We start from the raw sequence: 26108 nt of genomic DNA, 5'->3' as shown, positions 1-26108 counted from the left end.
AAATTCAGTTTTCTCCATAATTATTTGGACAATGACACAATTTTCATAATTTTTGCTCTACATCACCGCAACGATTTTGAAGTTAAGCGATCAAAATGAGATTGAGGTGTGGACTTTCACTTTTAATTCAAGGGGTTTAACAAAAAAATCGCATCAGCTGTTTAGGAATTGCAGCCATTATTTATGCATAATCCCTCCCATTCTCAGGGGTTCAAAAGTAATTGGACAAACGAACAATATAATAACTATAATGATAAATTTTAATACTTGGTTGAATCCTTTGCTGTCAATGACGCCCTGAAGTCTGGAATCCATGCACACCACCAAATGCTGGTTTTTCTCCCTAGTTCCGCCTTGCCAGCCCTTAACTCCAGCTGTCTTCAGTTGCTACTTGGTCGTCTTTCTTTCTTCAGTTTTGCCTTCAGCGAGTGGAGTGCATGCTTAATTTAGCTTTGGTCAGGTGACAGATTCTGCCACTAAAGAATGTTAAACTTCTTTGCCATGTACAGCTCTTGGGTTGCTTTCGTTTTCTGTTTTGGGTCGTCGTCGTCGTCCTATCAGTATAGGACGAATCTTTTGCCGAATCTGAGCAGGTAGTCGAGCGTAATACGCTTCGGAATTCATCCTGGTGCTTCTGTCAGCAGTCATATCAATAAACACTAGTGTCCCACCGCCGTTGGCAGCCACACATGCCATGTCTTGTCATAACACTGCCTCTGCCATGTTTTATACATGATGTGGTCTGCTTTGGATCACAAGCTGTTCCTTCCCTCCTTCATATTCTTTTCATATGTGCAATGAATTTCCCTACAGACCTGAGCTAGCATTTCGAGGTGTTTGGCCTTCATATTCTTCAAGCTTCCCAGTGTTTAGCACTTTGTAGAACGGCTGCCATTAATGACTATTTCCCTATGGATTAATCTGTCGACTATTTTACAGATTGGTCGATTTAATCTGAACGATTCATTTCCCTCCATCAAATCAAATAGACCCTTTTAAGTTAATTTTATTTTGACAACAACAAACTGTACGTTATTGCGGGGCTTCAGATAATGGACGCCGGTTTTTCAGCTCTATTCGGACATCGTTTTCGCCCACAATCCGATAAGCAAATTAGTAGTGTGCCTAAAATACTAATGGGATGCATACCATGATGCCCAGCAGTTCGTAATCGGTAAAAATTCTGCGTATCCTTATGCTTGTTAAACTCTGCTAGCGGAACATGCCACATGCTACTTGGTAAATCATGGAAGAGACGAGCACTTAAAGAAGTGTTGATAAAGAAGACAAAAAGATGGTGGTGCTGTTACTTTGTCTGATTAAAGTCCGTTTTTGTTTTGTAAATATAGTTTTCGTTTCAGGTCACGAATTATTTTCTTTTATTTGGTGTCCGTTTTCGTTTCAGTTTGTTTACGATAACACTGGTCCCAACAAGTCCAATGTGCATGAACACACACTGGCACCATCAATCCATGTAGAATAAGCCCAGATTTTCGCCTAAACCTTTTCTCAAACACTTATTTAATGGAGAATCTAAGGTAGCAGGCAGACTTTATGGCTTTAATACTGAGTGTATTTAGCAGCTGCAAGAACAAAAGATATAAAGAAGCTCTCTATGCTAATGGTAATAAATATGATGGACAGCACTTAATGGAGGTTTTGCTTATTCTGGCGGTCCGGAGTAGCACCTGTGTTCCCTTCAGGCGCTCGTTCGTAGCACTAGTGCAGCCACGGTACGCCAGCGACCTTTGCGCAGTGTAAATCCACCTTTTGTTTTGTGTTAGTTTGAACTATTACCATAATTACGTAGTGATATTAAAGAAACTTTTGTTATCAACTGAAGCATTTTAGAAATCATAATGGTAATTTCATTCAAATAATAATAAAAAAATAAAGCTGCGTCGATTTTTAAAATACTGACGTTGACGCATTTTCAGCGTCGACGTCATCGACTACGCCGATTAATCACGGCAGCCCTATTTTGTAGTAAGCCCTCTGTATTTTAATTTACTTTTGTGAAGTCTTCTCTTGACTGTCGACCAGTAAAGTGTGTTCCTTCCTTTTAAGAATGCAACAGCTGCTCTTTCTGGTCTGTTTTTGTTTTGTTTCCTCAGCCTAACAATGGGCTGCTTTACTGGTGTTGACGGTCCTTTGGCCCTCATACTGGGAGTTCACAGCAGCAGCTTCCAAATGCAAATTGAAAGTCCATACTGTTTACCTCTTTAATTGTTAATAAAATTACCAGGGAACAGCTTACACTCGGTCATGAGACAGTCAGTCAATGGTCCAATTTCGTTTGAGACCCTAAAAATGAGTGGATTTTGTATGCAAATGGCTATAACTTCTAAACGACTGATACAATATTTTTGTTAAACCCCTTGAATTAAAAGTGAAAATCTACATTTCAGTCCATATCCGTCTCCTTTCAAATCAACTGTGGTGGTATACAAATTATGAAAATTGTGTCACTGTCCAAAGCTGTAGTATTTCCATCCTATTTCTCATGTTTTGCTGCCATGTTACGTTGATGGTGGTTCAGTAATGAGTGTTAAGGCTGCAGGGGAGGCTGGACTAGAAGAGAATCCCTGGCAGTCCTGTGTGGGCATCATTGTCTTATGACGGGTCTTGGGTTTGGCGCGGTGGCTCTGTGCCACGGTGCTTCCGGATTCGGAGGATGAGCACAGGAGAGCCAGGAAATCCGTTGTCGCATAGCAGTCGTGTTCAGGGAAAGAGCGTCCTCGCTCGTTTGGGCATGTGGCGGGAAGGGGAAGTGGCGGAGGGGTACCCTGGGTTCCTGACTCGCTGCTGCCCCCCTCAGGATTCTGAAGGAGACACACCGCTCCACGACGCCATCAGCAAGAAGAGGGATGACATGCTGTCGGTCTTGCTGGAGGCGGGCGCTGATGTCACCATCACCAACAACAATGGCTTCAATGCGCTGCACCATGCCGCTCTCCGCGGGAACCCCAGGTACCAGCACCTTCTATGTTTGAGCTTTTGTTTTGCGGTCTGTCTTGGGTGGTCTTGACCCTGCTTAGGCGATTTGGCAAACGGTGTTGAGAGTTTTGAACTATGCTGCACATTTTAACTGTTCAATTATTGGTTCCCCGCTAGTGGAGTGGTCAGTCGATTTGGGGTTGTTACCCGCTGTTGCGTCGGTGTGTGATTAACATGGTCTGGGATTGACTGGGTTGCTCTGATGTGTACCTAAATCAATGGGTTTGAGCGGAGGAATCGGTCCAAGGTGAACTGGAGTCACAAATGCGTTGTTGCTCTCTGGCTGCCTGCAGTGGAAGTTGGGAGCTGTCTCAAGGCCTCAGTTAAAAACAACCTGATTATCCTCTGATAATCAGATTTTTAATACCCACTGTCTTGTCTGTTTTGTTTCTGGAAAGATGATGGGGGCATGGCCTGTGAGCTGATGGGGGAGCCCACATAACATAAGCTTGGGATGGTTCTAAACTGTCAATTAGCTTCACTCGTGATTCAACTTCTCACTGGAGAATTTGAGGGTTTTCCAAGGTCTCGTTGCTGCAAACGCTCAATCTGTTACCCACACGCATATGTGCTGTTCTGGGCAGTGGAGTCAGATCTGGTGTCCTTGATAGCAGTTATTTTTGGCGCATCTTCAGATGGATTAATCGGGTCTGCCAGGCCCGGGCAAACGCTTGGGATGATGATGATTGCTGATCACGTGATTATCTGAGTTTACATTGCTCGTTTTTATTTGAGCCCTGCATTACGCGAGTGATCTGCGCTATGCGGCGCTATGCAGGCCGACATGGGTCACTGGTCTTGTGGTTCCGGGTTCCCTTGGCTGCAGGAAAGCAGAATCGGCGCCGCGGTTCTGTCTGTCACCGGGGCTTCAGTGCGGAAAGGGTTAACTAGTACGCCGAGGTGAACGGTGCTCCCCGTATGACAGCTGCAGGCTGTGCCGCTAATCTGGATGTTTCTGCTCCGATGTGGTCTTTCTATGGCCACGGAAGCCATTGCTTGGAAAACACTGTCAGGTTTGCAGTGTCTGCAGTCTCCGTGGGTCTGATGGCTCCATGCAGTGCTGGGCTTTGGCAGTGCTGACCTCTGAATCACTGCTGTTATATCACCATTCATAAGCTCCCCATGCCCCGCAGTCTCCAGCAATATCCCTCCCGCCCTGTCTCGGTTCTGTCTTGTTACCCGGGTAAGGTCCTCCTTCCCGCTCAGTGTGGAGGTGTCAGTCCTCGGCGTTGCAGCGGTGCCACCCCCTCATCATGCACAAACAAAACCCCCTCGTCATCTCCGCAGGAATGCTGGGAGAGGTATTAACCTGGCCTGAGTTTGCCTCGTGCTGATTGGATGAGAGAGTAGATCTCTGGGTATGAGAGCCTGTAGATCTGCAGGGGTGGGGAATAGCTTTTGCTCTTGGTATAGGGCCTTCTATAAGCTGCAGACTCTAACCTTTAAACTACAGATCTGGCTGGTCATGTATTGGTCAGTCGCTGGATTTACTGTAACCCCTGCCTGGGTGGCTGGTTGTGTATTAGTCAGTTGTTGGTTTTGCTCTGACCCCTGCCTGTGTAGCAGTCTGTTCTGTCCTCGGGCGGATGGCGTTAATTGGGGCTGATGTGGAGATGAATGTCTGTCTGCAGCTCAGCCGGTCACCTCACTGTGTCTCCGTGCTGCGTGAGCCAGGCGCAGTGACTGTAGCCTCGCCCCCGGTATATATGAGTGAGGAATGAGTGGCCTCTGGTCAGGGTAGCAGGGCGCTAATTGCTTCTAGTGAGCTTTTCACGCTGCTCCCAGCTGAAGAGCATGCTGGGAATGTGAGCCCGCCCTGTAACATCCACTAAGGGAAAGGAGTGACTATTGGGCTTTGTAAGCGCAAATGAAATCAAATCTGTACCATCTGGTAGTTTGCCGGGTGTTGTTCCACGTGGCATCTAGCGCCATCCAAGACCCGAGGCAGCACGCTGTTGCTGTGGGCCGGTCGAGCATGCGTGTAGGAGAGCGTCACACGGGCCGAGTACCTCCTGGATCTGCTCATCCACTTAGGCACTCCCCCCTACCTCTCCACAGCCCCTAGACATCCCGTTTCACTGTACAGTTCGGTTGCTCAACTGCTTGCTTTTGATCTTGAATATTAAGTGTCAAAATATGTAAAGGAATAAACTCGGTGCGAGTCAAGGAGCTTAGCCTGTGTGCGTGTGCGTGTGCGTGTGCGTGGTCGCAGGATCGACTTCCGGGTTAGCAGCCATGTGACTAAGCTCCGGCCTGTCCTCTGAACATGGCCCAACTGGACTGTGTGCAGACTTCTGCTGCCCCTTGGTTGGGGGAAGTATCTCCGTAGAGATTGTCACCTCATGCTGTCCCGTGCTGCCGTCTGTGCGTGACGCCGAGTCACGGCGCCGCCGCCCAGGTCCAGGTGTGCGGCCTGCGACCCGCTTAATGCGGCCGCCGCCTCTGCAGCATGATTGCTGCTGCCTGTACTGACTGGGCTGCTGCAGCTTTCCCATGTACCTCGGCGGGACTCTTCCAGCACACAGCTAAGAAATCAGCCGCTGTAATCTGATGACTCGCTTGGAGTTCTGCTAACATCACACCCCCCCCCCCCCCCCCCCCCAACTCCCTGCCTGTTTGGTAGCTGCTATATCATATTTCCATAGTGAGGCTTTGCGGGGGGGTGGGTCTAGTTTAAGGCAGCCCCGATCATCACCTGTCCCAGAAGATCCCGTACCCTCACTCTACGCGTCCGTCCGTGCTGCCTTTCCAAGGGTCATGCATACTGTGACGCAGATGCCCCCCCCCCCCCCGCTAATGCTGTCCTTACTGCCTTTATGAGCTTTTATTTTTATCCCCCGTACTGCCAACAGCTTGTCATGCTGTCACGAGCCCCCCCCCCCCCCCCCCGAGTCCTGACCAGTGTATACGGTTTCTGAGCCCCCCCCCCCCCGTCCCCCATTCATAAACTGCTTATTTCAGCTAGTTTATATTAAGCATGCGATTGGCATTAACACAGGACAGGGGACACGGTTGTGAGTTTTTCAGTCCATCCATCTTTATTCATGGCGAGGTCCCGAGTGGGGCAGTGGGCTGATGCGGGTGGGCCCTGCCTCTGCAGAAAGCCGGCCTTCGTCAGCCCCGTTTCCCGGGGACTGGGCCGTGGGACAGCAGGATTATGGCAGGAGCAAGTAGGTGCCTCGATGCGGGGTGCTGGAGTTCCCCGGGAGGAGCCGGAGGAAGATGGCTGTCGACGGCCGGTTTCCGTGGTGATCAATGCGCAGCTACAGCTGGTTGAAGGGGACCAAATCCATCGAAAAGGTGATTTGGTTCCATTTTACCAGCTTTAGCAAAGCATTGCGCATCGCTGGTCTCTGGGCCCCCTGCCACATGGGGGGGCGCAGCGTGGGGTTCCCTCCATTACTCCCCCCAGGAGAATGCAGAGTGGAGGAGCAGGCTGAGATGGGGGGGGGGGGGCATTAATCTCATCTTTACTGAACCATCTCTTTGTAGAAAAGCTGCTCCCCTGCAGAATGCATGTGCTGCAGACCTTTACCGTCCGAAGGTGCACGGTCGCCCCCCCCCTCCCCGGCCCTCCACCCACTCTCCAGCCTGCCTCCGCCTCTCGCGCATTCATCCACCTTCTGTCGTACGGGCAGCACAGTCGCCGCATGAGTAAAGGCACGTTGATAAATGTCGCAGGGCACTCGTGGTTTTCTCGAGCCCTAGAGTAGAGGGGACGTCTCTGGGTGTGATCGATAGCAAGCCGTCGCTGGGGGGGGGAGCGGAGCAGCGGGCATGAGGTGGCATCTGGTGTGCCCCCAACCCCCTTCCTGTACACCACTGTTTATGGGCCGTTCCCCAGTATCCCCTCTGCTCACTACAGTGCGGCTGGAAACCCCTGTTTGAGGCGGTGAAGGAACAACTCTGCTGCGGAGGACATTAACGCTTGCGGGGGATATTTTTAAGACACCCCCCCCCGCCCCCAGACATGCACACTCACAAACGCGCGCACACACACCCACAGCCATTGGTGGAAGGGCCAGCTTGTCAGCTGTTGGAGGATGTTAGTGTTTCTGGATTCCTTCCCCCCCCCCATCCATGATGGGAAAGCAGGAGGGGGATGAAAGTGGGTCGGGGGCAACAGGACAACAGAGCTTCTTTTTTTTCTTTTTTTTTTTTGGATAATATAAGCATCTGTTGTACTTGACATTCTGGCTGCATGCGGGGTGCATAGGTGGGCTCTCAGATTAAGCCAAGCCCCCCCCCCCACTTCCAAGGACAAATTGCGTGAGGAACATGAGTGGAAGTGTCTATGTGGCCCTGGCTGACAGGTGTCCCTCTCCGCAGACCCCCAGTGGCCCCTCTGCGCTACAGCCAAATGAGGCCACCCTCCATATTCCTTAGCGTAAACTGAACAGCGCCGTGTCGAGATGTGGGGTGCAGTCGAATGGGGGTCAGCTACATGTGAAGCCGCCTCTGCCTGTTTTACTGGCCAATTTTTGCTTTTCTGCTTCTTTATTCCAGGTCTTTGACTTATTTATTAATATTTTTTAAAATTTATTCTTGCCAGTGCAGGATCGCCCGCTTTAAAATTCTGCCCCCGCAGCCTCGGGTTTGATAAGTTTGTGTTCAAACAGCCGGTTTCATTGTAAACACGGGGATTCCGGTAAACGGGCGGCATTTAAATTAGGCGCAGTGAAAAGGTGGAAGCGGAACGGGCCTGAGTCTGAATCTTAAGCAAATAGCCATGCAATAAGGACATGCCCCCACACCCTGACACTGCACGCGCAACATGGTCAAGTTGGCGCGCGGGGTCGCTCTGCGTCCCGTATACTCATATCCTTACTCTTAAAGTAGCAAAAGCATGCGGAACTTTGCGTGGAATTATTGAGGTTTAGTGGAAAGGCGAGAGAGGCAAAGGCAGGAATGTTTGCAGTCACATTCGTGGCCCAACGACAAACAGCTAACGATCACCCTGACCGCCCTGCACCACCGTCCTCCCCCCTCCCCCCACTGGCTTCCGAACAAGCCTCTGCATTGTCCATATTCCCGATTGTTCCGACCTGTCATTCTACAGTTTGCGGCATGTCAAAGGAAAATAATGACGAGGTAGTTTTAGGAGTCGGGGTGGGACACAGTGGCCAGAGTTGAGGGTTAGTTGGGGGGGGGGTGGAGGATTGAAATGTCAGCCGTATGATACAATATTGTGGAACAGCCGGTGCTTTTAATAGCTCACTTTCCTCTGGAAGCTTCTGTAGAACAAGTGGACAGCTAATCAACGCGGCTACCCAAAAGAAAGCCTTTTCTGCTCTCCTGTCTCCTGTAAAAGAGCATTGAAAACCCTTTAGCGGAATGCACTGCAGTTAGGGTGTGATTAGTTAGCAGGAAACCCGCGATAACCTGCAAGTTGTAGTCGTTAGTGAAAAACCAGCCTTTATGCAGTAGTTCTAAGCTGACCTTGATTTTAGTTGCTATTTTGTGAGAGTGCTTTGGCGATCTCACCAGCTCCTTCCATGCTCGCATGCGTACACTCTGACTAGCGCTGCTGCCCGAATCCTGCGAGCGAATGGCGTCGGCTAGTTCTCACCCGCAACATGAAGCATCGCAACTTTCCCCGGCTTCCGTCCCAACAATCCGGGTCGACACCCCCTCACCTCCCCCGCTGCGGCTCCACGTCGACCACACGCCGGCTGCAGATCCCCCCCCCCCCCACCCCCCGCCATCCATGAAGTACGACATCGACACTTGCTCTGTTCAGACCTTAAATAGCAATGCTGTCCTGCGCAGAGGATCTGGACCTGACCAGAAATACATACTTCTTTACATTCCATAGCTGTCATATGTCCATATGGGTACATAAAGAAGTATGTACGTCAAGTAGGCATGGCTGCCGGCTCCAACATGCTTTACGTTTACAAGGCTGTTCTCTGAACCCTCGACTCAGGGTGACTTTTAGCTGAGGGTTTCCCCCTATCCAGAGACGCTAAGAATTTCTCCATGCACGTTCACTTAGTCGAAGTCCATACCATGCACCTTTTTCCATTCGCCCCAGCTTTTTCTCCAAGGAGAAACCCTTGTCCTCTACAGTCTTGCTTGTGGTGTCCTGGGAATAGGAGCATCCTTCAGGCCGAATGGCATCAAAAGGAACCAGTACTTCTCTCTCCCTTGCACTCGCGCTCTCTCTCTCTCTCTCTCTCTCTCTCATTCTCTCTCTCTCTCTCTCTGCACTTTTGCCCACTCCATCGGCAACATGTCAAAATGCTGATGTCCTTTTGGGGTGGGGGGTGGAGTGATTGTACAGGAACAGGAAGCCATTGTGACGAGGCCAGTGGTCACGTGAGAGGGAGTATCCACTGAGCGCTCCTGAATCGAACCTGTTTCTCCCTCCCCTTCTCTTTCCTTCCTCTTTCTCCATAGTTTGGTAACTGCAGGTGTTTATTTTGAGGCCAGACGTCTCGTCCCGGCTGCAGCTGATCAATGACTATTTGCATGGCGACGTGAAATATTCAGTTGGTCTCTAATGAATCTTTACCCCCTCGCCACACATTCCACAAGTCGACACTGCTTCCCCCCCACCCCCCTCCTCCCCCCCACCCCCCTCCTCCCCCCCACCCTGCTTTTCAACGTGATACCAGGCCCAGAGCCTGGGGGGTGGGGGTGAAGGAGATGGAAACGCACTTGCTATTCTAGGCACTTGTGAAGATCCCGGATAATGTTGTTATGAGTGAAAGACTCCAATATTTCTGCAACGGGTCGGTTCGGAGCAAAGAAGTCGAGTGACGGGTTGCACATAGAGGGCATATATATATATATATATTTTTTAAATCGCCACACTTAAAAGGATTGTTCCAGAATGCATCGTGGAGCTCCCTGTGATTATGAGCGTGATATTCTGATGGAGAGTCGGTCTGAGAGGGAAGGACACAAACCGTCTGTGGCACCTTCTGCCGTAGAGCGAGCAGCGCCGTGCTTGGGGTCCTGGACTCGCTCCTGCCACACGCATACCCACCAGGTCCCAGTGGATGCACTGGAGGAAACTGGGTTACTACCCCAGTGCCGAGGGTTCACCGTTGACACACATCCCTGGCCCCGCCCAGGCTTCATGCACCACGACGGCAGTCCGAGTTAAACTCCCCTCCCCCATCCAAACTCACGTCCCGCCGTAATTCCTGTGAGTCCTCGTCTGGCTCCAGTGTGTAGCAGACGGACAAGGCTGAAGCAGTCCCCCTCGCAAACAGGTCAGCTTCAAACTGGCACGGTGCTCAGATCACCGTCAAGACTGTAGCCTTGTCAGCAGGGATTGGCAGCGGGTGAGGGGGGGAGCACGTGGCACTGAGCTTCCTGACACAAAAAAGAAGTCGCATTCCTTCAAATAGAGGGTCGTGGGTATTCCGTGTCCCTGTTTGGGCGAGTTACCAACCCGGTTGCTGGGTAGTAAGTCCAGTGTAGCGGTGAGCTAACGTCACCCCAGGCGTTTCGTAGGCATGGTCTAACCCCGAGCGACGCCTTCAAACTTTCCCATCCCTCCACCTGCTTTCCTTTTGATTTTTCCCTGCCTCCATGATCTCCCCCCACCTTTCTTCCCCGGCACCGTGGGGGGTGGGGAGGGCATTGAGGAGAGAAACACGAATCCCAAGCAGAACAGTAAAATCCACTCACCGCTCTTCCGCGCCTCTATCGCAGTGGAACGAGGAACCGCGTCCGAGGGGCGTTTGCCGTGGAGCTGCCGGCGCCGGTTGTGGTGTCCCCGCCTCCCGAGCGAGCGGCCGCCCCCCTCTCCCCCCCCCCCCCCCGCCTCCTTGTCAGTCGCCTGAGCAGCGGCCGGCCCCTAACCCCCGTGGACAGGAGCGCCGCGATGACCTACAGAGCGCTCCAGCTGCTGCAGCCCGGGTGTTACCGGCGCTACGCCTGACTCGCTGAATCAGCTCCTCTCTCTGCGAGGGGCGGCGGGGCTGGGGGAGGCGGAGGAGGGGGTGGGGAGTGTAAGGGATGGTTCGGAGGGGAAGAAGCTCACTCGCGCCTTACCTCGAGAAGGGGAAAGGCATCGCATAGATGGAGCCGCTAAGTAAGACTGGGTAGGGGGGTGCAGAGGGCGCAGCCTCCGTTAGCCTCCTCGTCTGCGCTCTCTAAGCTGAATCGTGGAGCTTCTGCTCTCTCCGCTCTGGGGAAAAATCTGCAACGCCTAACCCCCCCCCCCCCCCCACTCTCTTCTTCCCCCCCCCCCCCCCCCCCCCCTCATCCCTCACCTCACACGTGCATGCTCAAAGGAGTATATCTTCCATGAGAATCCCTCAGTCTTTAGCACTGGAGCTAAAACCCAGTTCTATGTGCTACTCTTTCGCGATCTTTTGGCCTAGCATAGCCGCAGTCCCGACCGGAGAGATGCTGCGTGTAATTACTTGCTCCCCCAGATTTTTCGACGCCATCCGACGGTGACGCAGTTGAGGAAATGAAGTTTCTCTCAGCCGCAAACTTGTAATTGGGAGTGGGGGTGAGGGGACGTCAAGCCGAAAAGACACGAAAAGCGTCAACGTCTCCTTTTCATTCTCCAGGCGTCGGATGTGTAGTTGCCGGCTTTTCCCCACGCCGAATCTCTCGTCCTCCGCGTTCGGTTTTATCCCGTTATATTTGTTTTTGTTTCTGTAGATTGATTGGAGGAGGGTGTTAATAATAAAGTCGCGTGAAGAAGCGGTAGCTCCAGGTGGGGATGCGGCAGGTAGCCAACGACGGGTACCGTCATCTGCGAGTCATCTCAAGAAGGATCATCTCAAGATTAGTCCTCATGGCTCACACCTGCCCCGCCCCCCAAGGGGAGGAGGTCAAAGGGCATGGGAGGTGGAGGTGGTTTCGAATCTCCACTTCCTCTTCACGCACAGGCTGCTTCTCCATCCCGGTAACCAAGCGCTAAACTGTTAGCTCTTTATAGGCGCTGGAGCATGCCAGGCGCTCTGCTGCAGGCCGCCCCGCCACCGCCGCCGCCGCAGCCGCCGCTCGCCTCCCTGACCATATTTAGTCAACCCCTGCAAAAAATAGTCCCCCCAGCTGTCGGAGGGCCATGGGCTCTGGGACGCTTCAGTCCTCCCCTCTGCTCGCCATTTTTTTTTTTTTATAATTCTTTTACACCCCTTTTTCCCCCCCCCCTCCTCCGTGGCTCACCTCACTGCCTTCGGAGCTATTTATAGATCCACCAAATAAAGTGGTCTCTCATGTTTCCACTTATATTTCCCTGATTCTTCTCTCCTCCCATCTCTCTCTCTCTGTGCTTGCTTGCTCGAGCCGCCCCCCCCCCTCCCCCCCCCCCCCCTCATTTAAATGGAGCTGGAGAGCTGCATATGGTAGAGCTCGCTGCTGTTCAACACTATACTTAGAAACACTGCGGAGTGGGGGTGGGGGGGGGGGGGATAAACTGCTAGTACTGGTGCAAAGTCAGTAGGGTACCAGCGAGCTGCAAAAAAAAACACACACACAGACACATGAAATCCCTGTGCTGCTGTAGACACTAACCTGGTTTGATGATTGGGTGTGAAAGATAAGAGTGCCCCCTGCAGGCTGGTGGTGCGCTGCAAGTTATCACTGTACTGGCAGAGTCAAAGTCCAGGTTGCGGTTTTAGTGCAGTGGATGATTCATGTCCCTGGCCTTAGCCCCTCCCATTATGATCTTTTTTTTATTTTTTTTTTTATTTTAAACCCGGACACACACTCACACACACTCTCCTTAAAGCTCATCTCGCGTGTGAAACATGGTCTGTGTTATGTTGGAGTTCCGGGTGTGGGTGCAGCACCCCCCCCCTCCCCCCCCATGAGGGGTGTCCTTCAATGTCCTTTTCTTGGAGCCCATGATGTCGCATCCCACGCGATGCAGTGTTTGTCTTGGAGTCAGGGGCGCTCGTGCCATTCACCCAACCCCCACCCCCCCCCCGTCCACACTTCAGCTCTTATTCATTAGCCGTGTCCTCATTCGACTTGCTGCTCCCTTACACATTTTAAGCACCTTGACGAAGGGCAAGACAGCAGGACTCCCAGGGACCCAAACCGCCAACTTTTGGGTTACAAGATCGACTTCCTAGCTTGGCGCCGCCCCTGAGCGTCTCCTCAACGCCGTAGCGCCATCGGCTGCAGGCTTCTTTGAGAAGCAGCAGTGATTTGCCCCCCCACCCCCACCCCACACACACACACTGCAGTAAGGATTTTTTATAGAGCACTGGAGCATTGTACAAATTGGAATTTTAATTAAGTTTTATCATGCCGTTTTGATTTGCGGCCAGTGCTGGGTTTACTCTGTAGAATCTCACCTATGGCATTTATTGTTGACATCCTTGTGTCTGCCCTGTAGAAAAGTCTGCTTTTCCCCAGCATACGTCCACCATAAAACCTATTTTTTTTTTTCTTTTGATTGCTTATTTAATTTTTTAGCGCAAAAAAAAACATTGTTCGGTTCGTATGCGTTCACCCAGGATTGTCTAACAGCTGCATCATGCCGTGCATGCGTGCATGCATGCATATCTGTATGCATCTTCCGTATGCACGTTCTGCGTGCGCTTACCCTTGACTCTCTGTGGAGTACCTCGGCATTTCCCTGCTCCCTGCTAGAGTTGCGTCCCGCACACCTTGCAGCATGCGCCCACGGAGAGAAGGCTGCATTAATCTGCTAGAAGTGCATTGGGCCACAAGGTGCTGTAGCACGGTTCGACAACAGAAGTTTGATGTGTGCTCTGGGGTTTTTCCCCTGCTGTCCCCTATTTAACCTTGCTCTGTTTTTATTACTTTAAGTAATGAACGCCTGCCTGCCATAGAATCACGGACATTTTCATGAGTTATGGGCCTGATGACTCAGAGGCAGATCGCTGGAGTTTGCCATCTCACACATTTGGCTTTTTTTTTTTTTTTTTTTTTTTTTAGTGGAATGAAAAGTGGAACTTTTGCAAGAGACGTTACAAATAGGATGTCTGCCGACTGAGGGTTTTGTTAACCTCGAAGCCTTTGGCTTCATGCTTAGGAACGGCACAGCTTCACACACTGCATTTATTTATTGCAGTGGGGAGGCCCCCCAGCCCCCCGGACCTGGACGGCTACAGTCATTTTGCCGCAGATGCGAGTTTTTCTTGCGGGGGGTGTGTCCTCGGTGAGGGGCTGCAACCTCTCGTCACGGTAGCCATTCGCTGGACCGATCTAATTGGTTAAAATCAATGCATGAGATTTTTTTCCCCCCTCTCATGATTGGCCAACTTTATTCAAAGTACAGTCATCAGAAAACTGCTTTGCATTACATTCATTCCATACCCGCATTTATATGTTTAAAGTGCTGACAGACCTGTCGTCTGTCTTTCAGCTTTTCTGAGGTCTGAAACGTTTCGTAAACGAGAAATTGGTAACTGAGGAAAAAGTCCAGAAATTACTGCAGTTAATCCATAAATGCTAACACAGTGGAATTGTTACTGTACTTTGATTACACTACAACATGCTTCATTTTGGGCTAATTATTTGTTGAAATTAATTAACCAGGACTAATCCCCATGCCTGTTTACTCAGTTGGCCCTATTTAACTGATTATGTATCTTGTTAAACTAGCAACGGTTAGCATAAAAATAGCCCTGGATCGTCGCCCAAATACTAAATTGTATTTCCTCGTCTCACTGCCCTGCAAGCCCACATACTGCAGTACGGTGTCATGTGACTGGGTATTAGCAGTGCTAGCGGCCGTATGCGAACTCGTACTTGACTGAGATGTATTTTTTTGGCTGGACTCTGGGGTGTCTTCAGGCTGCGCTGGCCTACGTGCCTCCTAGCTGCTACATAGTCATTTTGGGTGGGGTATCCTGCAGTCCGGGGAATACCTTGACGACGTCGCAGTTGGCACAGAGCGCTGGGAGCAGAGCTGCCCTTAAGTGTGACCCCTAGTCCGTCGCTCCCCCAGGTTTTCCCCATGTTTGGTTGCCCTCAGAGGAACCTCCAGGTTTTCCCCATGTTTGGTTGCCCTCAGAGGAACCTCCAGGTTTTCCCCATGTTTGGTTGCCCTCAGAGGAACCTCCAGGTTTTCCCCATGTTTGGTTGCCCTCAGAGGAACCTCCAGGTTTTCCCCATGTTTGGTTGCCCTCAGGCAGTCCAGGCAGATTGGATGTATTATGAAAGGCATCACTTTCCCATAAAGCTGTGGGGCAAAGGACACCAAAGAAAATTAAACGTGAAACAGCCTCGAGCTCAGGGGAGGAAGTGGACAAAATCCCTTTAAATGCCTTAACCGTGTTTCTGGATCTACTCCGAGTGCCACCTTGGGCCGGGGCGGATTACAGACTATTGGGTCTGTTTTCCGATGTTCCTGTGGTTTTTTGGGGGCGGCCGTATACAGACGTTTCATTGCAGCGTCCGACAGAAGACCGAAGAGCACTGGAAGCTTGGCTGAGGGTGCATATTTACAGAACGGCTGCTTTTGGGTTTAAATCCCTAAAGCCTCTCTCGCTGCAGAAATACGCCAAAGAGAATCCATAATGTACGGCCCAGCTTCTGGCTGCTCATGTACATGCCGCTTCTGATCCTATTGCTTTACCGGAAACGGTGCCATCATTGTGGCGCCGTTAAGTACTAATAAAGATGGCCCTTTTTTGGAGTCTCACATTCCCACATTCCACCGTTCTGCAGATGAAACAGAGGAATAAATGATTAAAGTTGATGGTGGGTGGGGCTGGGCTTGAATTAAAAATCTGCTCGGGTGTTTGGGGCCCCCTACGATAAATTCTGCTGGCCCACAAACCCTTCGGCCCACTGGAAAATGCCCGGTATGCCAGATGGCCGGCCCAAGCCTGATGGCAAGGGTGGGGTGCAATTTTGAGCCCCAACTCATCGACTGCAAGTCTCACCTCTGTAGACACGTCACTTCTACCTCGGCCTTTGGGGACCGGAAGGGGCACTGTGGCCTGCTGTCTTCATTAGCTGCCGGGAACGAGCCTTCAGGCTGATGACGATACCAAGGTTGGAGGCAGGGTGACCCCAGCCCGCTCTTCCAAGTAATCATTTGTTAACTGTCTGTTTGTGCGCGTGATGGATGCGTACTGGTTCCGGGAATCCTTTGAAAGTGTAGATCTGCGAGCCTGGTATTGATTCGGTCATCATAGCGTTGTCCTGCTCGTCACGGGTGATTTGTTACGGTTTAACGGTATAGGAAATGTGGTCGGCGCTCGAAATACACTGATGCGCCACAGTGTGAGGAGGGCGGGGCCACGCTCGATGCGAACCCCTTCCGGGCCGGCTGTGTCTGCATGGATCGTGCCGGGTCACTGTTGGAGCTGATACGTTGGTGGTTCTTCCAGTTATTGTGGCGTTTTCCTCCGCACAAAGCTTGGGAGCGGGCGGGCCTTCCACTCGCGGACCTGTGAAGTCTCCTCCATTAAGCACGCTCTCGCTTAAGTGTCCCTGTGTTCTCATAAAAAAAAAAAAAAGAAAATTATTACAATAATACCCCAGAAAAGGGAGGAGCTTCTGCAAGGGGGAGGGGAGAAGAGTGCGGGTGGCACAGACTGTGACTGGACCAGAAAGCCTTTTTAAAGATTACCATGCTCTCCCCAGACAGTCATGCAGTCACTCTTATTCTATATGTGTATTTTGTGGAGGTGCTATAGATGTAGCGTGTACTTGCTACTTGTATTTCCCACTATTTTATTTACATTATTATGCTGCTGAAAAATGTCTTCGAATCATATTACACATCATATAGGATTTCAGGTAACACTCTTAAGCAGCTTAATCTGCTGTCTTAGGGTGTATTTTTCCCCCCCCCCATGCACACGGGCCTGTAGTTCTTATTGTTTTGCTAATGCCGCAGCGAGGTCAGCTGAGGCGTTCACCGGCACAGAACCCCTCCCCCCAGTTCACGAATAGCCCCGCCTTCCTGTGCCGCATTGGCTGTCCCCTGTCCAGCTCCATGACAGAAACCAATGAGGAAGCATGGACTCAAGGTCGGTCCTCTTCAGGCCCTCGGTGCGCCGTCCACCAGCCGTTCCGAAACTCAGATTACATTTCAACTCCTGTTTTATATGTAATTTTTTTTTTTTAATTGCACTCACTAGGCTAACTCCAGAACCGATAATAGCCGGGAGGCGAGATGTGTGGAACCTTGCAGGATTTTTGTGATCAGCTTGTCATTCTGTCAGCGTCTCGTGATTAAAAAACATTAGCGTAGCCGAGCACAGCCGAATGGAGCTTTCGGCCGCGCTTCTGACGCCTGATGTAGCTTTTTGCCCGACGCACGCGTACGTGATCTCGAAACACTGCGCCAGTGGCGCAGTAGTATCTCAACCGGGAGTTCAGTAGAGGGCAGTTGCCATTTTTATTGCGTCTTTTAAGCAGGTGTACAAAACGTCGTTTAAGGAGGGGGAAAAAAATGTGTAGTCAGCGAGCACGCAGGTATTGAATCTGAAGGTCGAGCTAAAATGCGGGTGGGTGGCCTGATCTGGGGCCTGGGTGGCTCTAACAAGCGTTGGCTTCTCGCCAGGTTCCTGATGGGTTCCCAGGGGGTGCAGGCACTGTGCCGGGGACTTCATCTCCAGACTGAGCTGTTGTCCGGGGGGGCGGGGGTCCAGGTGGTCCGGGTGTCTCCACATGACAGCCGGTGACGGGTGACAGTTGGAGGCTTCGCCGTACCCCTGCCGTGCTCTCTCACTCTTCCCTCTCTTCTTCCGAGTGCTAACGGCACCCTAGCCCTGGGTGGAGCTCTGCAGACTCGACCCGTTGTGTGAGGGAAACCTGGTAACCAGCTCTTGGTGATTATAATCCCTAGCTACAGTTTCTCATGGGGGTCCCTCACTGCCTCCTGAGACAGCCAATGGGCCGTGACGGATCAGGGTCAGCAGAGCCCCGGTTTGCAACGGCACGAGGAGACGACCAGCGCAGCTCTTAGAATCAGAGTCCGTCCCGGAAAACGATCCCCGCATCGCCGCGCCCACGTTGCCGCCGTGATGAATAGTCAGTCAGATTAAGCGACGTAGCAGGTAATCGATCAGCACGATAAAGGGCTTGGGAGCTAATGGATATGTTTTGTTGTGGCACGGCCTAATCTATCATTCAGTTCTCCACACCTTATTTATTCCTTCTTTCGCAGCAATAAATTGTCTGTCAGGTTAGCGTAGGTAAGCTAGCTCTTAAAGGAGCAGCGCGTCCTGCATTCGGCTGTCAGAAAAGCAGCGTAGAGGCTCCTCTATTCTTAGGTGTCAAGTTGGTCAAATTAAATGAGCACCCTCTGGTCACTCACCAGTGTTTCACTGTTTTTTGGAAGCACAAGCAATCCCGCTCCCCCCAATTCACTTTGAGATTCAAGAGCACATGCATAGCGGGCTTCTTGATTTAATTGTGCACATGGATCCACGACTGTGGGCCACCGCTTGAAGCAGAAAATGGGCCCTGGGGGGTGATTTGCAGAGGCCTCGCGTAGCCCTTTTAATCGTCTGCTCCGTCGGTAATGGAGAATGACAAATGGCCAGCTTTTATTGGCTGGAGATTAACTTTAGCGGGAAAGCGAGTGTGTGTGCTGGTCTGCCCCATTTTTAACAAGCCCCAACACAGCTCTCACTAACTCGGGATCTCAAAGAGCAACACGTAGCCAACTAACAGCAAAAAGCCTAAATTGGCGGGAAAGCCTGCTTGTTATATCTGTGCCGCGTTTTGATTGGCAGTTTAGCATGCTATGGTCGTCTAGAGGGATTCTAGAGTGTTGCTTCCGCTGTGCAAACGTTGGGGAGTGAAAAGCAGAGACATATTTAAAACTCAGTGTGCCACATGACTCTGAAAGAGCGTGGCCACATGATGCGACAGAACCCCAATTCACAAGACAAACATTTCAGTAAGCCTTGTGATGTCTGGGAAAACCTAAGCTGATGACAAATGTAGCTTCTGCACACTGGAAAACAGCTGGGTGCATACTTGAGTACCTTTGAGACTATCTTCGGTAGTGGTGCACCGATGTGGAAACTTTGGTTGATACCAATATTTTTGTCTAATATCACCAATACCGATACCCAGCTAAGCTCCACAAATCTGTAGTGAGATATGTCAGTGAAGTTACTTCTTCAGATCCCGTGAATATATGTAGCAACCACAACATATAACGCAGCCAGTGAGACGTCAGTGTTTGTAGGGCCTGCTCTGGTGACTAGCGAGATTCTCAGTGGTGAATGAGCCAACAAAATCCCTCGTCCTTCATTGTGGAAAATGGATGGTCATCCAAGGCAGTTATCTCCGTTTTTAGTAATCATCACTGCTAACTTTGAATATCGACTCAAATCTTAATATGAGTTTGCGATATTGACCAAAACTGACACATCAGGCTGATGTTTTGATTTTTGACAACCATTGGCCAATAAATTCCCAGAATAAAGCAGGTGTGAGCTCTCTGACCTTATTTGGGTAGGGAGTCGTACTTGCACACAATGGCGGTATTGTTTTAGCTCCAGCCCCGAGTGTTTGACTCCAGTAACCTTGCACGTGACGGTACCGTTGGGATGATACTTAGGTCATGGGTGCCGACAATGTGTGGCTCACTGATTGGGAACAGCATCAGTCCGCGTTGGTGTCATTCTCTGAGAGGGAACCTCCCCCATGCATGTCCGGTGTACACTGGCTTCCTGTAACCCTGTCTCATTTGCTTTGTTTGCGGGGGGGGGGGATGCGTGCAGTGTGCTGGGTGCATACAGGCAGGAGAGCTTAGTTCGACAGCTTTGGTCTGACGTCATTCCCCTGGTAGGGGCTCCTGCTGTTAGCCGAACCCACCGCTGCTGGAACATTCCCCGGAGACAGCTGGAAAGTGTTCTTCCTGGGAACGACAGGTGCAGCTGTGGTCGGGGGGGGGGTCCATCACTGGGTGTGCATACCTGTAGCCAGCTTATTGGACTGGTTAGGACTCCTGCTTTGTTTTCCATCAGCCTACATGGGTTTTAGAAAGTTTCTGAAATTATTTTTCGTATTCAAGTTTTTTCTTAGTACCGTCACAAGAAGTGTGCCCGAAGAATAGAAACTTAAGAATGTGTTGTTTTTGCTGACAGGAAAGGGCACACTCAAAGCCAAGAACACCTGTGACACAATGGAACAATTAGTCGTGTAAATGATGCAAACGGCAAACGTTCACCGCGAGCTGCCATGCTCACAAGTCATTCTCTTGCAAGACAAGATCTCTTGAGAGGAATCTAAGGGATTCATCAAAGGTTTAGGAATTTGACTGCTATTCAAGTCCTTGCTCTTTAAATTCCACTCAAAAGCTGGACGGTTGTAGAGCTCAGACTTGAAGGCTAGGAGCCAAGGGCTGCTTTGGAGAACACTGCAGTCTCAATGTGCATCAGCCTTATTCTCTAGCCCACTATTCCCTACCCCTTCTTCCTGGCCCTCTTTCATCCCTCCCTCTCTTTCTCCCTGTCCCCCGTCAACCATTTAGAAGTTCAGTTGCTCAAAGATGCATAAGGCTTTCAAGCGACAGACAAAACGAAGCAATGTATCAATCTGTCAAGGGAAAGTGTTTAAGTCCAGAGCTTCCCTCTCAGTGTCATTCGGTTCCTGAGTCACGCGCAGTCACGGTCATCCACTGAAATACACGTGTACACACACACACACACACACACGCACACACACGCGCTCTGTGGTGAAATGTTCTTCCAGGCTAGTTACAGAAATCTAAAAACAAATCGCAGCCTATTTGTTGGTGATGCAACACCCACCCCCAGTGACCCTGTTTTGAGGTTCAGTTCAGGATATATTCTCCTCAGACCTGTGAACATGAGAACCTTGAGAGCCGGCGATAGATACAGTGTGATCCCGAACATCAGATCCCGGACAGGTGTCTGGATGCCGGGTCCTGCTCGTAATGTTTGTTGAAAGGCGTTGCTGGGAAAGCTGCCTTTAGATCAGCTGCTGCGAGCGAAAATAACCCGAGTGGCCAAAGAATGGGAGGGGCCACCGTGACACCGTTTGCCTGCAGTCTGTGGCTGGTACCAAAAAACCCAAATGCAAATAAAACTCAAAGAACAATCATTACAAATTAAAAGAAGCTTTTTTTTGCGATGTCCATGCCAAATTCAGAAGTTCTTAGACATGGATTCAATCCAAGTGTTTCTGGTATATTCCTCACGAGAGGCTTTGCTGCAGTGGTACTCTGTGAAGAGCTTGCTAGTGAAAGATCTGGCTGTATAATGTGGTAAAAATTGCTGACTTGGGTTGTCCTAAGGACTACATGTGAAGCATTACTCATTATAATGGATTTGTTGCATCCATTGTGGGTTTGTTATGATGAAGTGAATGATATTGAGGTGGTTGACATTACTAAAAAGTGTGGTCAGAGCTGGTTTATAATGACCAGTCAGTAAGCGAGTTGAACTCGTCTGCGTTGACGAGTCCCGTCACCTAAGCGGCCAACATTGAATCTCGTGATTCGGCTCCGCAAAATGACGTTCCTCTCTCTGACTCTTTGCATGCTATAGGTTTCTTCCATTATTTAATTCTAGGCATTGTTTTAATGCCGTCTCTAAGATCTGTGATATCTCTCTTTATGGAGGGACTAGGCTTTAATTCACTGGAACAGGATGCTAACGTCGATAAGGTTGCTGAGGAAGAAGGATAAGTGCTTTGTTGTAATTCATTAAAAGATAAGCAATCTCGAGCAAGTTTAAATAACTTGCGTGATCCTGACAGGCTCTGCCGAGTGCTACCCTTGAGGCCAGCGGTGCTGGCGTGGTCCCATCGCCATGTATGTTGTGATGCCTTCAGGTCATATCTTGTCCTTAAGTGTCAATCGTCAGCTGCTTTTTTTTTTTTTGTTTTTTAAAGGAATGAGACTCTGCATTGAAATCTGGGTCTGTCTGTGACAAATTTTCAATTTTATGTCAATTCTCAGTATGATTGTTAGACGGTTTGTTGACCTTAGAAACACTGCCTTGCTCTGGTTGACCACGCCAGATGTGAATGCTTGTTAAGCTCAACTCATCTGGAGCTGTGTTGGTCTGGGGTCTTATCCACGGTGGGGGTGCTGGCCAACATAGGTCCCGTGTCTGTTGTGTGGTCCCGTGGTTTCTAAAGCCTCTCGGTCTCCTTCCTGCAGGGGCCCCAAGCAGCTCTCTGATCTCTAGCTAAGCACCTGCTGAATGTGCCCGTTGTGTTGCGTTGTCTCTCTGCGGGGGAGCCTAACCCCCTCTCCTGCCTTCAAAAGGCCCGCCCGCAGGCTGTTGTGTTGGATTTATGCCTCGCCTTTAAGTAATTTCTCCACTGCGAATGTCTGCATTTTAGAGAGGTGGTGCAAAGTGTATATAAGCTGGCAAACCTGACGAATTTGATTTAGGTTCGGTTCCCAGAATCTCCGGTCTAGTAATTAGCACATGTACCCAAATCGCCTAGTTACGGGAAGTCGGACTTGATGATAGTGGTGCTGATCACATGACAACTTTTTAAGTCCGTCTGATTGCACTGTAGTACTGTGTCACCACGCTCTGAAGTGGTGCGCTCCTGCTTTACTGGCTAAATTCCTGTTTATCCCGTTTGCAGAACAAGTCAGGAAAGCAAGCACGGGCACCTAATTTAAACATCTCCTTCCAGTCTGGCATGTTTTCCGACAGGAATTTGGGGTTCGTCCAGGACACCAATCAAAGGACAAGCAGAAACAAACCAGGGGCTACGACACCCAATCCGAAGCTGTACATCTCATTACATGGCGCGGACCAAACGGTGGCAATAGCCCAATGGATGAGCTATACTTTGCTTTGGGGTCCTGTCTCTGCTCTGGAATGCCAGCTCTCGGCTGGTGCTCTGCTTTGTCTGGGGTGGGGTGGGGGGGGCACATAGGTTGCCCCTTTCAAGGGCACGTTTTAGGCTTTATGTCATACCTTTGCAGCACTGCGGTGTGCTACTTTATGCCAAAACCTCAAAAGAGGTAAATTTTACTTTTGACCCCCCCCTTCAAAATCAGGGCATTCAGCAATTTCTTTAGTGCAGCAATAATGGTAGATCGTGGAGATAAATGTGATTTACAGCCGCCCAGCGGGCTAGTGGCCCCCGGGGGCTATACAGAACAGATGACGTTAGGAGCAGAACTCCGCTTTATCTACAAGCAGACAAGCGGTTATTAATTCTCATGTTATTCATGTATTTAACAAAGCAGTTATTTATTGCGCGTTCCTTGCTGCAGATGGGTTAACTGCTTGTTCAGCAGGCGCTGGCTTATTAGGGATCCTCCGTTTGGTATAAGTTCTGATTCTCGCTAAACCTCTGCGATCGTTTAATCATCCTAGTAGTGCCACCGCGCATATCTCCCAATTCGGCAGCGCTGTGCTTGTTGGGTGTTGCGATTTCAGCCACGCTGTCACTGGCCACCTGCCGTCAGCATTTGTCAGTATGTCAGAAAAGCCAGTTGACGTGTCTGAGGTTGCCCGTCCAAGGAACTGGGTGTTCTATGGGGGCAGTGGCGGAGCGGGGAGGCCAGGGATCAGGGGCCCAAGCCTTGAGGTCCGTCCCAGAAGATATTTCCTGATGTGTCACGTATTTACTGCCAAATAATGAACAAACCAATAAGGCAGAGAGGGACTGAGGTGCATTGCAAGCCAGAGGGCCAGCTTGGCAGTGATTGCCCAGTGAACGGGCCAGCAGAGGTCGCCGCCATGAAGCTATTAAAAGGATATCAGTGCCGTGGAGCAAATCTCTCTTGTGGTCGTGGCTAAGTCCGTAAAAATGTGTCCCGGGGGCCCGGCCTGTTTCTGTGGTAACGACTCTGTGGTTCAGTCCAGCCCTTAACTGCTTCCAGCGTGCGCATCCCCCAGTTTATTCAGATTTACTAAAACCTAGTTTGGCTCAATTTGAATCCAGAAAAGTGTCTATAGAAGGCGAAGGGTGCCGCACTCCGGCACAGTTCAGTACGGTAAGGGGAGGACAGTCCACGTTTTTGCTTCCTCTCAGCTCCCAGCGCACCTGTACCAGATATTCGGTGTTTCTGATTGGCTGGGAGCTGCGAGGGAGCAAAAATGTGGACAGTCCGGGGTTGGGAAACATTGCTGTAGCCAACATGAGTGACTGACAGCATAATTTGCACATGAAGATGGATAGCCAGGTTCGATGTCAGTCTCGGGAACTGTACGCGAGGGATCGAGCAGCTCCGACATGAACCGGGCCTGTTTTAGCACCGTACGTTCAGGCTCTGTGACACCATTCCGAGGTCAATCGCACATGCAAGCCGTGCTTTTATAGGTACCGTATGCCCTGGGTTGGAAGACGCCAGGAGTGGTGAGGTCCAGAAAGCAGCTCTTATTTGAGCGGCAGATTGTCTTCAAGCTGATTCGAACCCACGCAGCTGCTGGGGGGGCGGAGTCTCAGAGTCCTGTTACAGCTACCCATGCAAAAATATAAAGCACAGCCATGTCGACAAGACCTCTGTCTTTGCGCCGGGAATGAAACATTTAAGGAAAGTGGCGAAGGGGGGGGAGAATAATATGTAGGTCACCCAGAAGGGACGGGATATTAATACACCGCGCCATTGAGCCCCTCCCCCATCATCAAGGCACTCTGCCGTGAGGGAGGAGGGCCTAATGCCTAGTAAATTAAGGTTAATTTTTACGCAAGGGGGTGGCAGATCTTCCACGAAAAGAGGTGCCAGGTGTTGGTCTGAGCCAAGAGCCAAAGACCGTCCCCAGAAAATGGGTGCCCAGAGTTGGGGGGTGTATATTGGGGCCCCAGAAGGAGGCTTCCAGTCACGGCCGCCCCGTGAAACTGGCTGTTTGCTCCTATATACCGGATAACCATCAGTTCCTCTCCATTAGCTCATGTTTGTTTATCGGCAACCTCATGAGCGCCACTGTGGTGAAGGTTGTAGGGGTGCTGGCTCGAGCGATAACGAATGCTGGCTGAAACTTTGGGGGGGTGCAGTCGGGTAACGGCTAATTCAGCCGGCAGCCGATCGGTAAGGCGATGACAGAGAGTCAAAGGTGACTGTGGCGTGTCCCAGTAAAATGTGCACTCTGCCATGAGCAGGGCAGGACCCTAGACCCTCGTTATTGGGATGCAGCCTAGTCTGCGTAAACGCCCAGAATGCACGGTGTATGCTTTTTGTTTTTTTGTTGCAGTGTGTCTTGTGTTCCTGAGACGTATTTCAGTGGAGACCGCAGTTTGATGCCTGATATGCTTTAACTTTGCAATCCCCTGATAGTTAGTGTGTTTAACCAGTCCTGACTAAAGCCCTCATAGTATTCCATAGATGGAGACGCAGTGGGTGGGGTGTGATGCTTTTCACCATTGTCCAATCACAGAAAGCCTCATTTACATAAGTCAACCTCTCTTCCTCCCCGCTTTCTGTTTTTGGTCGTGACCTGGCAAAATGCAGGCTAAAATCTGTGCGGTCTTACGTACCAACGCTAAACGGCCCGTCGCAAATTGTAGGTAATAAATGACTGTCAGTCGTGAGTCTGGCAGCCCCACAAATCACCAGGTTTTCCCGGCTAACTCGGGAGGACATGCCGTAAGCGGGCGCCAGGGAAGAGCCCGGCTCTGTCAGGAGGAGTGAGACGGTGGTGGCCGGAGCGAGAGTCCCGCAGGAGAATTAGCATATCCGCATCCCCGCGCTGTAGGCTCCGTCGCATGCTGGCTGCACATACAGGACGTTCCTCAAATGTGGATGCTTCCCACGTTCAAGTCCTCTGCGGTCGTGCGTCTGGAGGTTTTCCCCGCAGTCGTTTCCGGAGCCGTGCAGCCGCCGTGGCCGTAGCCCTGACGCCGGTGCCGATGTCACGGCCGGTGTAATAGCTGGCATGTAGCCGGCCTGCCGATGCCGCCTCACTGGCTGCTGTTTTGCCGGTTCCCGTCGGACCTCTGGGCAGCATGAATATTGATATTCACTCCCCCTGCTGCCCTCTTTGTCATAAAACACGTAAAAAAAGAAATGTCGTTCCGAATCAACCTTCAGGATAACAGCCCCCTCCCCTGCCTTTCTCGCTGCAGCATGGGTGATGGTAGTATCCGGGCGGGGGGCGTGGTACCCTGTGAGCACCGATGGGCCCCACTGGCCGGCCGGCCTGTGCTCCTTGGGGACCCCGTCTCGCACACAGGGTGACCCAGTTCCATCCCCCTCTCCCCCCCTCTCTCTCTCTCTCCTTCTCCTGCTCTCTCTATCTGCTCCCGTCCTT

General features: G+C 50.8%; 1 protein-coding gene and 1 long non-coding RNA gene across 6 annotated transcripts in view; one reads left to right on the top strand and one right to left on the bottom strand.

Annotated features, from left to right (window-relative positions):
• Positions 1 to 26108, top strand: part of mib1 (MIB E3 ubiquitin protein ligase 1) — a 57398-nt gene that overhangs the window by 18602 nt on the left and 12688 nt on the right. For all 5 annotated transcript variants that reach the window (XM_072711174.1, XM_023815585.2, XM_023815586.2 and 2 more), the window contains one exon: positions 2819 to 2970. In XM_072711174.1, coding sequence (XP_072567275.1) covers positions 2819 to 2970 — 152 coding nt within the window. The remainder of the gene's footprint in view (positions 1 to 2818; positions 2971 to 26108) is intronic.
• Positions 9771 to 10746, bottom strand: LOC140588824 (uncharacterized). Its single transcript, XR_011990024.1, has 2 exons — positions 10639 to 10746; positions 9771 to 10320 (listed from the first exon to the last, which is right to left on the bottom strand). It is a non-coding gene; the product is annotated as an uncharacterized lncRNA (long non-coding RNA).

Source organism: Paramormyrops kingsleyae, chromosome 4 (assembly GCF_048594095.1).
Source record: "Paramormyrops kingsleyae isolate MSU_618 chromosome 4, PKINGS_0.4, whole genome shotgun sequence".
Taxonomy (NCBI): domain Eukaryota; kingdom Metazoa; phylum Chordata; class Actinopteri; order Osteoglossiformes; family Mormyridae; genus Paramormyrops; species Paramormyrops kingsleyae.
Note: the sequence above shows the minus strand (reverse complement) of the source record. Positions and strands in the feature narration are given on the sequence as shown.